Genomic DNA, 14,559 nt, shown 5'->3' with positions numbered 1-14,559 from the left:
GCTATGTGGATGCGTCAAGCTTATACCCAGTTTTACACTTGAAGACAGAATGAAAGTAATTTAGATGAAAGATGGTTGAAGCAAAGTGAAAGACATGCTAGAAATTGATGTATGAAAATTAATGCTTATTATAGATTTGGCAATTTCTTTCTTTCTTCTTTTCTGTACTTCAGTGTTGGATGGTTTTAATTTTAACACTGCACAGACGTTTTATATGTTTACATCCGAGACATAGATATGCTTTGGCGAAAAGTCCCCTGCTGTCAAAAATTTCTGTCTGCAAACATACACCCCTTGAAGGAAGCCAAAAGGGAAATCCGTAAATGGCACTGATATCTTTTGTTTGCTCGGCAAAATAATTTCATCACATAGGGGTTCCATCATCACCTTATCTTCAATTATGCTCATCACATTCACTAAAGACACAGGCCTTCAAGCATATCACTAAATTATGTTTTTTGTATTGGACAACTTTCTGTTAAAAATAGGAATTTATTTCTGGTTTCTGGCACATTTTAATGACCCTGAGCTGCCACTGTGCGGTAAACTCCTCGCATTAAAAACATGCAGTAGAATACCTTTGCTGTTTTGTTTTTCATGCACACCATGGCCACTAGAGGGCATTTACCACCTTAAATTTAGGTTACTGAATTGAATCATATTGCAACAGCAGCGGCTACACAACCAACTACATTTCACAATGACGAATGAGTTGAACGAATGAATGAAGAACTCAATCTGTTTTAGATAAAGGTTTATCTTTTCATTATACTCAACATGACTTCACAACAAAATGTGTGTGCATGTGTGCGTGAGTGTGTGTATGTATACTTTAGAAAAAAATAGTATGAAATGCATACCCACTATTTCTTTAATTAATCTGAGATACTAGATTTAATAAACTAATCTGTGACCAAAACAAAAACTTTATTATTTTATCAAAACTGAAAGACAGCACGAAACATATACAGTATGGTAAGTATACACGCAAAGCCATTTATTCCTCTCACCTATTCACCTTTTAAAGACATTTTTAAAACTACTTCTAAATTATCGCAGGAAATTACCCAGTTTTACAACATTGGTTCAGAAAATATTGATTCTGTGCTACAAATATTGTATTTGTGTTTATCTATGCCAGTGATGCATAGTGACAGGCAGAACGGATAAAGTGGTGCAAATAACTTCTTCATCAACCTGTTTTAGTCCATGGCTCAGGAAATACTTGAATTCTAGAGGCAATAATTTGCTTTTATGTTTTGTTTTATGTGTTGAGCTCACTTCTGCTTGTCTTTTTGTCATCTGTAAAGGCACACAATGTATAGTAGTTCACAAGACTTCGCCATTGTGCAACAATTTAAATACGCAACAGTCACTGAAAAACAATAGACAATGGATGTCAACGAAATCTACATATGACGGCTGAACGAACGAAGGAAGCTGCCACCCCGGGGAGGGGACTCATCTTCCTGGGAATACGGGGGAGCACGGAGGGGCTTTTTCTTGGCCTGCAAGTCCGGGCTTGGTTGCAGACCTGTCTGCCCCAACTCAGTGCAAACATGTCAGACATTTCACCACCGGGATGAGTGAGCTCAGCTCCCCATATAGTAGAGTGAACTGATCGTTACCTCGCACTTGACTGTCAGCTTGAAATGTGCCCAACATATCAAATGTAGCCAAACTGCTTCATTAGTTTTTAAAAGGCATGAACTTATTCTTGCTAAACGCCGGCATGCCGATGAGAGAAAAGAGGGATTCCTGAAATGTGCGCTAACCCTAAAATAAATAGTAATTTTTCATGAGCTGAAAGGCAATGTGTCCGCATTTGACCAAAAAAATAACCATGTGGGCTGAGGTTCTGACATCAGTCAGCTCCACATTCTCACTTAAAGGTCCTTTTACAGGTGCGGCCCTGTTGAATGCGGACTTCAGAACAGCATTACAATTCACAGAGGACAGACATAGAGTTAATTAAACCATCAGCAGCAGGACAGACAAGTGTCCATTATGCAGACCCTGGACCCAGGTTAGGCAGCTTTCAGCAGAATATCTTCATGACAGGTGACCACAGGCGGGAATACATAGCGTATGTGATTCAGGACGTCCTGAAAGCATGGCTATTGCGGGAATATACACAGGACACCCAAAACAAACCCACTTCGCGGCCTAACTGGCAAGCACACAAGGGTAGAAATAAGGGAGCGTATTTATGACCGTGTGGTTCAGTGAGGTCATTGTACAAGGCCAAATCTTTCGGCCACCAACAGAGAAGATATATGACTATTATTTAGTTTTCAGACTTGGGAAATTACATTACAAGTACAAAAATAGAGTGACACCTGGCTGTTATGCATACACTGGAAGTTAAATTAAATGGGAAATCAAATCAACTTTTTGGTATGTTCTATCTGACCCCGGTAGTGTAAGCATGACATTCTGATTAATACTGTGTCCATGGAAAGCAGCCATTTTGTCACGTGTGGTTGAATAAAAACAGCGTCGTAGTCAATCAGGGCTTGGGAAACAACCAATCATGACTCACCTGTTTTCAGAGTTTAATCGAGTGCTGTTCGCAAGCTGAGCCATGAATGTTCATCTTTAGTGGGTAGCTATGACGCCATTTCTATAGGTAGGTGACAAAATGGCCGCACATTGAGATCAATAAAAACTGCTTCGAGGGATACTAAAATTATTAGGACCTTTTCAAAAATAAAATCTTCACATTTTATCGATAGTTAATTTGATAACTAAAATATTTTTAAGTATGATTAACACCTTTAAAGTGACCTTTTAAACTTGTTGTCAACTGTAAAATGAATATCAGAAGTACTTAAAGCTCAGATAATGACTAATCATGAATTCACTGTTTTCTGAGTTTGGTCATGTGACAGTCGCAAACTGAGCCATGATTGGTTGTTTAAGGAACACTGAGCATCTGTGATGGTGTGTTCGTTTGGACGGTAAGTGGCAAATGATCAAGCAAGCTTGATAGCTAGATTTTCATCTTAAAGGTTTACTAGATTAATTTAGTCTTTTTAAGCATTAAAAATGTAATATTTTGACTAAATTTAACCAGATTACTGAATTATTTTCCACAGACAATTAATACATAAGAAAAAAAAAAATTCAATTTGGTGTCTACCGAAACGACATAAAAGTGCTCAAGGCTCAGGTAACAAAAGACCAATCATGTATTTTGAGTGTGTGTGTGTGTGTGTGTGTGTGTGTGTTAAGTCATGTGATGTTTGCATGCTGAGCCATGATTGGTTGTTAACTGTGCCCTGAGTGCATGTCCTTTCTTTTTCAGCTGACACCAAGTGGCAAGATGTCTTTTTAATTGCATTAATTGCACATAAAAAATAATTTATTGAACAGGTTTAGACAAATGACGAACTTTTCATTGCTTAAAATGCCTATATAGTTTTTATCCCTTTTTGTACTTTACTGACACATCATTAATCAGCATATCGTGTTTCGACTAGTGGGGCTCCATACAGTATACCGGAAAGAGACTTTTTAGGATGACTTACTCTTTACGAGAGAAAAAATCTGGGCATTCCTAATTCACATGCACACACACCTACACGAAGCACTCTCACACAAGTATCACATTAATTATCCCGCCTCGATTTCGTATGTGAAGAGGTATCTCTGAATGATGTAGGGTCTAGTTTTGGGAAAAAGACACACGGTTTTCATAAGGCTATTAATCTTAAAAGGAGCAGCTGTCAGAGCAAATACAATACCCCTATTCCTGACATAAAGAAGGCTTGTCCAAGTCCTTGATTTCTGGTTTGGCGGAAAACAATATCACACTGCCTCTGATAGAAGGCCTTGAATAGCCCTTTCCAGACTTCTCCATAATGGATCCCGCATTCTTACACGTAAAAGCAAAGCGGTACACGGGACTTGCAACATTTCATGACACGCGATTTGGCTTTTCAGTTTGAAGAGGATCAGTGAACGCGGCGCTTATTAGTTGCGTTAAAGATGCATGTGAGTAGCAAAACCAACTGATGGTGGAGTAGAGTTTCTCCTGAAGGACATCACGGTGCCTAAATGAGAGAAAAAAAAAGATACTAAAATGAAAGTCAGAAGTTAATGTTAAACATCGGAGCAGATCTCAAATGAAGATTGTGTACAAGGCTTATGTCAGCCGCCATGTGTGACCCATAGTTTTTCAAACTTTGTGGCTGAAATCCAAGCAGAACAAGCATGAATCAGCAGCAGCTGTAGATGAAGTCTGAAGTGCTCCCAAAGTAATTAGGTTCCTCGGCTAATTGACAACAGACCTGCGCGGCAAAGTTGCACAAACTCATAACAGCCCAACTGTAGAGGTATTCAAACGTGCACGTGACTATTAAAAGCATTTGACTGAAGACTGAAAATGCGAGAGCCAGAATGCATTCAAAAATGTGTCAGCATTGGTAAGCAGACATATTTTGGAATTATTTAAAAAAATATTTGTTAAGAATCTACTTGTGGTTCTAGATGACTACAATGTTTCCCCTCATGTATCCACCAATTATTAATTACATATTTAAGTCCTTAATTTTGTCAATAAAAATTAGAAACACTTTGCAAAGATTGGTGTTTATTTGAGGAAAAAAAAATCTTTGGTGCAATAACTTGGTTAATACTTCTCAATTGAGCAATCTAAAGTGAACCATACACCTATATAATTTGAGTCAGTAAACCATTAGTCAATGTGACAAGGAGAACCAGTCAAAATTTCGAAAACAGTTTCTAATACACTCTTTTGTAAAAATATTTAATAATTCGGACTAAATATTGTTGGGATTTTTATTTGGCTTGCAAAAATCCTAACAGTAAAATCAGTTGGGGTAAAAAAATAATTGCATTTTGGTTAAAAGGGACCAACCCAATAATTGAGTCAGTTTGATAAAACTGTTGGGGTTCTCACACATACAAAAAAGGGGAGTTAAATACAAGACAATCTAAAAAAATGTTTTTTTCTAAAAAAAACAAAACACCTAGAACATTTGGTCAAACTAAGCAAAGTATCTGTCCTTTTTTGACTTTTTTTTTTTTTTTTTTAGAGTGAATGTTAGTAACAACCCAACTGAGTTTTATCATTTACATTCTTCAAATTAAGCTCCTTTAACCCAGATATCAGCTTCACACATCTTTGTAGTTTCTGTGTTACCTTTATGATGTTGATGATGCTTTATGGCATGAATTTCAGGGCATGGAATTTGAAACTTTCTAAACTTTTGACTGATTTCCTCCCCCGTGTGCTGTAGAAGAGGTGAAAGGTATTTCGCTGTCACTGGGTAGAATCATTGTATCCCCAAATTCATAACATTTCAAGAGACCCCAAAAATGGCATCTTTGTTCAACCATCAGTATTCCATTGTGAACAAGAGAGTAAGCCATTTTTTTGCACTTTATTTGGGTCAATATCTGTAAAATTACCAGCCACACTTGTAGACTGAATAAAACTCTAGATCACACAACATTGAATGATAAGTAAGACCAGCCACTGAAGTATCCCAATATACAGTATAATAGACATATAAATTGACCTTTTAATTAGCCATGACAATATTTCTATGATCAGCATTTTCTATATTGCAATCTTGGATATGTAAACCATGCATGTTAACAATAATAAATATATACAAAGCATTTAAAGTCCCATATGCTGACCGACAAGAAATTTGTGGTTTAATTATGAAGGTTCTGAAAATACCTAAAAAACACCATTTCAAAATTATGGAAAATGTTCCTCTTGGGTGCATGATCATTTTAACAGACATCTGTGAGAATTTCAGCTGCAGCTGCGATGCTGCTCTTCTGTTGTCATGTCCTTTTGGGGGGTAGTTTGGACTAAAACAGAATAGAATTTTACACCTAATTCTCATGAGATTATTCATCAGTCTCTTGGCTGCATGTTTGTTTTCTGTGAACACAGGTCTAGTTATAGACCACTGTGACAATGACTGCCCTAACTTGATTGGAACCACAAGAGCTGTGGCAGTGCAAGTTCTCTTTTATCTGCTCAGGATAACACATCTAAAAACAAATGGGGAAACCACACCTGTTCTTCCTGCAGTTTTGCAGTGAAAATAAATATCTCTCAGCTCTTAAAGCCATGTTGCATGTGACTACTAAAAAAAGAAAAGGAGAGAACTTTGAGAAAAATAGTGTATGTATATATATATATATATATATATATATATATATATATATATATATATATATATATATATATATATATATATATATATACGTATATATATACGTATATATATATATATATATATATATATATATATATATATATATATATATATATATATATATATATATATATATATATATATATATATATATACACACAATCAAATAATTGGGTCAGAGTTAAAGTGATAAGGTTTTGCATTTTCAATAACTATCTTTTTTATTTCTGTTGGATGGTTAGATCTGTTATTATACTGTATATATAGGCTTCCTTGTGCTTGGATAGTTAGTTAGTCTTTCGAGAACAGTCAGTCACACACTGGAGTAGATAGCTGATTGCCTGTCAAGTTGTTTGGCATCACCTGATAGGCTCCTGTTGTGGATGGGTGGGAAAGTTCAGGGGCAGAACGAAGAAGAGGAAATGGAAGAGTTGTCTAATGAAAAGTAAATGTATTTAAAAAAAATCACTATCACAGCTCCAGTGATAAATGTTGAGTGCTACACATTAATTGTAAAAAAGAGCTTGCTTAATGCAGAAGCATCTGACGTTCAGCCTACCACATAAATGCGAAGCGCCCAACTGCAGAGGTAAGCCTCAGCTAATGATTGCAACAAAGATATTTATGTAGCAAGCCATACAAAGCTCTCTGTCAAATTTAACTTGAGAACACCCCATTTGAGCAAGTCTGAGACAGACAAGATGTACACATTTAGTTTTTGTCCTCTTTATTTGACAATTGACAAAGTAAAATAACAGTTGCAGCCAGTACTTTGAACTAGTGTCAAATGCAGCAGTCGGTTAAGGTTACAACTGCCCCTGATAATGAAAATAAATGACCAAAGCCACTTTTTTTTCTATGTCAATTTTTAATGTGTAAAAATAACATAATGTATGTAATTTATATATTAAAAAAATGCTTGGGGCTTTTCTGGGGGGCGGAGGTATCTGTGATTTATAAAGGTTATTTAGATTATCTAATCAAAACCCTAATTAATGAATCTTTATTTTTTTTTTAATCTCTAGTTTTTGTCACTTAAATCAAAACCAGCCTTATCCCTGTCTTTTGGTAGCACATTTTATGTAACACAAGTTAACCTAAGAGGGAGAAAAACTGAAGGCTAAACAGATAAAACTGACCTTGAGTCTATTTAATGCCTGAAGAAGATTAAAAAAGTAAAAAAAAAAAAAAAAATGTGTTGACATGACCAGGAAACACTCTGGATGATCACACTTTGCGTGTTCCGGTAAATACCTCTCAAAAAGCATTATATTATATTAAAGGAGCAAAGGCCAATATTGTGTGAACTGATGCATCTGAATGCACATCACAGACTTTCTGTACTGTACTGAGAGGATGAAGACATATGAGACGTGTTTATTGAAGGTCACAAGCAATTACCCAGCCTGGTAAAAACTGGCATGTCTCACATGGCACCGCTGCACGCTCTCATTAGGCGTGTTCGTGGTTCTTGGGCCTATAAAAGAAGTCAGCTTGCTATCCTACAGCCTCCATTTTAGCACAGCCCCGCCAGTCGGAGCACAACAAAGGCAGATATTATATGCATGAGGGTCGAACTGCGCACGGTGGAGGAGGGGGTCTGTTTTAGCTGCATGCAATATTAGCGATCATGCGTTTTGAAACGGTTTGGCGTGGCATTTGTTTGAAACATATGCATATTTCTGGTGCAAATGTTAGAGTCTGAGTGTGAATATATTTATAGATTGCTGAAAAAGAACACACGCGTTTGGTCGCACCCCCCCCCCCCCCCTACACACACACACACACACACACAAAATACTAAGAGTATTTAAAGACAAAATACACTCAAGGAAGTGAATCCTTGGATAACTCTAAACCAACACTAATATTTACTAAAGGGGGGCTTGGGAGAGGGATAGGAGAGTCCTTACACCTTGCTGGTGTCAGGTGTTAACCACGTGATTATTCAGCCAACATTTTATTTTAATCGTTATTATTTGTACTTTAATACTATCTTCACAACAACAACAAAAATCTAAAACACATTTTGGAATATACTCAAAAGGTTTATGGCTATGTACCACGTTTGAGTGACCAAATAGGAAAAAAACAAGAAAGCGGAGTCTTTTAATTGAATGCTCAGTTTCATTTTTGGTGTTGTTGTTTCTTTAAAATAATTGGCACGACTAGCAAAATACTACATATTGATGCAATGCATTCCAATGATTTTAATTTGGTTTTGTTAGATTGTGTTACTAACTTTTACCTCAACATTTTCCATTTTTCAGGCGAGTTGGACTTTAACAGTATTGAAAAGTCTTTTTCGTTCAATAAGAGTTTTCTTATTGCGCAACACTAATTTAAAATTAAGTTAAGGCGGTTTTGTCAATTGTATGGCGGAGGAGGGCTCAATTGTTTTTAACTGGCAAGCGAAGACCTTCTCTGCAGTTTCGAATTTTTTGATTTGAAAAGCAAAAATTGTCGTTTTGTTGTGGATTGTCTACATTAAGTAGGTTTAACTTTGATGTCGCAAAAGTAAAATAATATTGCCTGATTTTTACGCATTATATCTTATAGTTATTTTTTTTAATTCTGATGAGCAAAACTCAAACTAAACATTCAAATCACCGAAACCACGCAAAACCAGTATCTGTAATACATTAAAAATCTCCAACACGCCACATATTTTATGTGTTGTTTACTGTGTATCTATTTGTTATGTGTAATTTATTTATCAAAACCTCTAAAATAGTGAACAGAATTAGCCATAGGAATTAAGCAAAAATAAAACTGGAAGCGCAGGCGATTATCAACATATTATGAATATATAATTTGTAGATCGATTTGGGCCTAAAATATAACGAACCAAAGACTGATGGATCTAGTGCGTTATATACATGCATGCACACATAATAAAACAATTATAATTTTCGTAAGACATTTGCCAAATTGGCAAAAACTGTAATCTTATGCATGATAAATTTGTACATGTACTTTTAAAACTGTATATACAGTATATTCAAAGAAATTACTAATGCACTCCGAGTTTAAAAACAGAAATACTATACGTGGCCTGAGTGTTAAACATGCAAACAGCGTACGGACCTTACCCTGCATAGTGAGACCGCAAAACCATGCAGTTGTTCTGATGTCCAGCTGGGGGAGTCCTGCAGGAGAAGGACATCATGAGACATATGCTCTCTGTTAAATTTAGGAGGATTTCCAAGTTAACAAAGACATAACGTGGATTCTCTTGCTTGTCTCGTGTCACCAGAAATTGGTGCACAAGGCTTCCATGTGCTCCGATGAGGGGGAAAAGGCGGAAGAGGAGGAGGAGGAGGAGGAGGGTGATGGGGTGGTATAGGGGATAAGGGCACTGCACCTTGTTACCTTTAGATGGACTTTTTTTTTTTCTTTTTACAAGAGGCATTTTGCGAGCATATAAACGATTGCCTCGCATGGCGGGTCTGCAAACATGCTGCGATAATGCGTGTCAGCGGAGTCTGCGCTGATATCTCAGTCTGGAAAAGTGGCAAATGTACAGCGCTATCGATTACACGAGACCCCTCGGGTTTGATGCTCTAGCTCTTTCCTATCATAAACTTCTTCAGACTTGCTCCCTTGCAACCATTCTGCGAAATCAGCATGTCCACTAATTATCTGCGGACAGAAACAAAAATGGTCTTGTGTAACAATTATGTATTTATTTGTTTATCTATTTATTTAAACACATTGCAATTTCGATTGCATGTGCCGGTGAAATGTTTAGAAACACCTTTGAATTCTTATGTTCTCAAATAGATCAAAAGGTCACAAATTCAAGAAGTGAAAGTCATTCCAGGTCATAAAGCATCATCTGCATCACAAATATTCCAAGAAGTGCAAATTTGTTATCTGGGCAAGAGGTGCCTATACGATAAAAAATCTAATTTATGAAACATATTCTCTCTGATTCGCATTTATTGTTTACTGAATAACTATATTAATATGTATTTATAATGTCAAGTTCAGCATTTTTAAGTAATAATAATAAAAAACTAATAAATTAGTATGTGTTCCCTAAACTTTGACTGCTACTATAATGATAGCATAGCTACTATAATAATTTTGTAGCCCCACGATTTTGTTGTTGTATTTTTGCCTTCCTGCAATAGGTTTGTTTCCTGCGCATTGTGTCTGAAGTTCTTACCGGGAGGCTGCTTGTTGGATGAAACGTTTCCCCATTCTGCCTGCACTTACCCTATGCAAAATACTGGAGGAGGCTGCACGGCTCCAACCGGATGAGGTTTGCATTGGCTGACAGCTTCGCACAGCTCGGGGCGACCAATGAAACCCAAGCACAACCTCTGACTCTAGCAGCTAAGATTGACGTGGAGAGGACGCGTCAAATTAATTCCAGCAAAGTCTCGACTCCCCGGGATCACTTCAATTTGCTTTTATCGGATGAAGATCACTTTTGGTGGCCACCTTTACTGCATGACATACGATAGAAGAACATCGTCCGGACATTTAAGTGGACTCTCTTTTTTTTCCCCCGGCTTCTTCTTGTGGCGCCATCTAAAAAAGTGCTCGCGTGTTTGCAAACATTACGGAACGTAAAGAAGCAAATGGGTAAGGCTGCATCTTATTTACTTTACGCGTGGTTGGTTTAATCTTATGGACGCGTGTCCGCCTCACCACACTTGCGTAAAGTCGCCAATTCCTCTTTAAAGGTGTATTGTCGAGTTGAGAAAGGAGCAACGCCAGCACTTTTTAAAATTATAGTCTCATTCTAAAATGATACAATGACAACGATTGTGATTTTTTTTTTCCTTCAAAGAGCCCTATAATGCTTATGTAGCCTATATGGTTCAATAACGGATTGTTTCCTCCTTGGAGGTTGTTTTTAAATCATGCAAAACAAGAAAGGCTTGAAAACAATGTTTTGGTTCTGGTACAGAGCAAACCTATGGCGAGGTGAACCAACTGGGCGGTGTGTTCGTGAACGGAAGACCCCTGCCCAACGCCATCCGTCTGAGAATAGTGGAGCTGGCCCAGCTGGGGATCCGGCCGTGCGACATCAGCCGTCAGCTGCGCGTCTCGCACGGCTGCGTGAGCAAGATCCTGGCCCGCTACAACGAGACTGGCTCAATCTTACCGGGCGCCATCGGCGGGAGCAAACCTCGCGTCACCACGCCCAACGTGGTGAAAAACATCAGGGAATACAAACAGAACGACCCCGGGATCTTTGCGTGGGAGATCCGAGACAGACTCTTGGCGGACGGGGTTTGCGACAAGTACAACGTGCCGTCGGTCAGCTCGATCAGCAGGATTTTACGCAATAAAATCGGGAATCTGTCTCAGCCCGGCCAGTACGAGGGCGGCAAGCAAGCCTCAGCGCAGGCCGGACTGCCTTACAACCACATTTATCCGTACTCCTACTCCAACACAATGTCTCCCGCGGCCACTAAAATGGGCTCCCCTCCCGGAGTACCGGTGACAGCGGGACACGTGAGCATCTCCAGGGCCTGGCCTTCGGCGCACACAGTCAGCAATATCTTGGGGATCCGAGCCTTCATGGACCCTGCAGGTGAGCGCAACACCTATTGGAACTGCTTTTCGTCTGCAAACCTGTTCGACAAAATGTCCATTAGGCCACTTTCAATGGACCTTTTCACGCATGACGTGTGTGCAAACACCTTCCACGTCAACCCCATAATCCTTCAAATGCAGACGTTTTTTCTTGACATTTTTAAAGTCATTGAATAAGTTCATTCGTCCTTCTTAAGCTTAAAAAAATATCTAAACTAATGTCTGCGGTTTTTAAAATATAATGCAATATCATTCAAAAGTTGCAATTTTTATTTCAACGTTATTGGTCCTCGCTTGTTAATATAAAATTGTAAAATGTGTTTTTTTCTACCAAGAATAGTTTGTACATTGTGTTTCCAATCATCAAACAGAATAATGCGTCATTGGTTAATCGACTGTTGATGTGCGTAATAACAGACTCATCGAATTAAAGCCTTTACCATTTTTTCCCCCTGAAAAACCTAAAACATTTTTTTTTATTTACTCAGCTATTGCTGGAACAGAAGGCTATCCGACCAAAATGGAGGAGTGGAGCAGCGTCAATCGAGCAGCTTTCCCTGCAGCTCACTCAGTCAACGGCATTGACAAATCTGCTATTGAAGCTGACATAAAATATGCACAGGTAATGCATTTACCAAAAACAACATTTCAGTGGCAGTTTCTTGTAATGTTTAATAAGATAATATTTACCGTTTGTATGACAGTTTTTTTCACCAAATGTTTCGTTTTGCTATGCTTGAACATGGTTGGAAATAAAATAAATTTGTTGAATTTCACTATTAAATGGGCGCTTGAAATGTGAAGTGCTCTGAGCGGAATCAACTCCACTGGGAATATATATATATATATATATATATATATATATATATTTGTTCTGCATATTCCACAGCCGTCCTCCACACTGTCCAGCTACGTCTCGGCGTGTGCATACTCCCCCACAAACCAGTACGGGGTGTATAGCGGCCCTGCGGGAGGCTACGTGGCCCCGGGTCACCACCACTGGCAGCCGCAGAGCACGGCCCTATCTCACCCTGGCAGCGGGATGAGCATGCACGCGGGAGAGATCCACACTCCGATGGCCTTCAAGCACCACGCCAGGGAAGGTACATTACAGCGGATCTATAATTTGCTGCAAAATGCTCCACTTAAACTATGGCTGCGCTAGTCTGCGGCTGCATAACGCTCAGTCACGAGGCGATTAGCCAATCAGAATAAGCGAGTTCGTAGGCCACATTTTTAAACATTGATGAGTAACGTAAAAGTGTGCCTTAATAAAAAAATAATGAATCCCAACGGATATTTTTTCTGTCTGTACGCTTATTAAATTGCCTTCTGTGTATATGTGTGAGTGTGTGTATCGATTAAAATTTAATGACACAGATTGCATTTTGGAATTTCAGGAGAAAGAAAACAACAGAGTCCCCTGAGCAAGCAGCCACATGAAGACTTGAACGGTGTGCACGGACTTAGTCTCCCTACCTCATCATCATAACCGGGACTTTTACCAGCTTCATAATCAGATTTAACTGAACTCATTTCAACTCCAGTAAGTCTGAACCCAAACAAACACGGGACTTTCTCCATGGTGTGGATGCAGTAAAGTCTAAACAGGTTTTTATGGCCTTATGAATGTAAGCTTGCATGGATGCGTCGGCGCTTCGCCAAAAACAACTATTTTTGTCATTAAAAAAAAAAAAAAGGAAAAAGATCTGCATGTCCAGTTTGTCATTGATTAAAAAAAAAGCTGTTGATTTGTGCCATCAATTCCATTCTGCAGTAATAAAAGTCTGAATGTTTAATGTTTGCCAAAGCTTTGATTACAAATATAGTTTTATATTTTCATTTTAATATTAAATATAAAACAATAACATCGAAACCTTTTATAGTAGCCCTTGGTTTTGACAGTTTATTGTAAAATCATCACGTAGATGGCCTCGAAAAAATTTCAAGTCGGATTACGATTTTAATATTTGGGCTCTGAACCATTTTGTGGCAGCAGTCCATTCGTTGTTTTTGTTGGATGATTTTCCAGCAGGTCTTGCACTTCTCTCCTAATGGCCTGCAGATTGTACCTATAGGCCTGAGCAGGGCCTAATTTGAGAGTTTCCTGGAATTATAATATTTGTTGGTCATTATATGGGTGCTTAGCTGGAAGAGCACTCAGGTGTAACCACCCCACCTTTCCAGAGAGTTGCTCACAGCCCGGCGCCTCCACTGATGTTATCTGACTTGTAATGAAAGCTGCCATGATGGGAATGAAGGCTTGATATGGAGCAAGTTGGTTGATGGTGTGCAGCTACAGCAAATAAGCCAAGTTTCTGAATATAAGTTATAAGCGTTTACCTCATAACTCCCTCCTTCCAAACTGCTCTATTGGCTCTGTGGTCTTCATTGAGCTTTTTTTAATAGACTCTTACCATTTGTGAGAGCTTGTTGTTTGATGTCACAGCTAAGTTATGTTCATTTCCATATGCTGGTGTTATTTGGAGAGAGCAAACGCTTTTCAGTGTGTATAATGAAAACAGCTGCAAATATGTATTATTCCTGAGAGCATTATCAGTGCAAAAAGACAACCGGTTCAGTTTTAAATACCATCTGCTTGACAGTTATACCCGCTGTTAAACTTGAAACAAGTGCTGTACTTTTGACATTCGGTTGACCCTTACACCTGAACTGAGGTGTTGGCCTTCTCTTCTGCAAACAAACACGCATTATGGTCAAAGAAAGAATGCGGTTGGTCAACTCTTCATCACTGTGTTCATCTTTCTTGTGAAATAAATCAGGGCCTTACATAATGATGACA

The 14,559-nt window shown here is 38.4% G+C and overlaps 1 protein-coding gene and 1 long non-coding RNA gene across 2 annotated transcripts; one reads left to right on the top strand and one right to left on the bottom strand.

Moving 5' to 3' along the window:
• Positions 1–910: 910 nt before the first annotated feature.
• On the bottom strand, positions 911–10,419 carry LOC148413077 (uncharacterized). Its single transcript, XR_015867773.1, has 3 exons — positions 10,375–10,419; positions 9,296–9,352; positions 911–4,055 (listed from the first exon to the last, which is right to left on the bottom strand). It is a non-coding gene; the product is annotated as an uncharacterized LOC148413077 (long non-coding RNA).
• On the top strand, positions 10,414–13,555 carry pax1a (paired box 1a). Its single transcript, XM_088433058.1, has 5 exons — positions 10,414–10,796; positions 11,125–11,754; positions 12,245–12,378; positions 12,646–12,859; positions 13,157–13,555. The coding sequence occupies exons 1-5, from the start codon at positions 10,793–10,795 to the stop codon at positions 13,246–13,248; spliced, it is 1,074 nt and encodes a 357-aa protein (XP_088289184.1). The 5' UTR covers positions 10,414–10,792; the 3' UTR covers positions 13,249–13,555.
• The last annotated feature ends 1,004 nt before the right edge of the window (positions 13,556–14,559 follow it).

This window comes from Hippichthys cyanospilos, chromosome 14 (assembly GCF_059441005.1).
Source record: "Hippichthys cyanospilos isolate Australia breed blue-spotted pipefish chromosome 14, RoL_Hcya_1.0, whole genome shotgun sequence".
Classification (NCBI taxonomy): domain Eukaryota; kingdom Metazoa; phylum Chordata; class Actinopteri; order Syngnathiformes; family Syngnathidae; genus Hippichthys; species Hippichthys cyanospilos.
The sequence above is the reverse complement of the archived record's forward strand: the minus strand, read 5'-3'. Positions and strand labels throughout refer to the sequence as shown.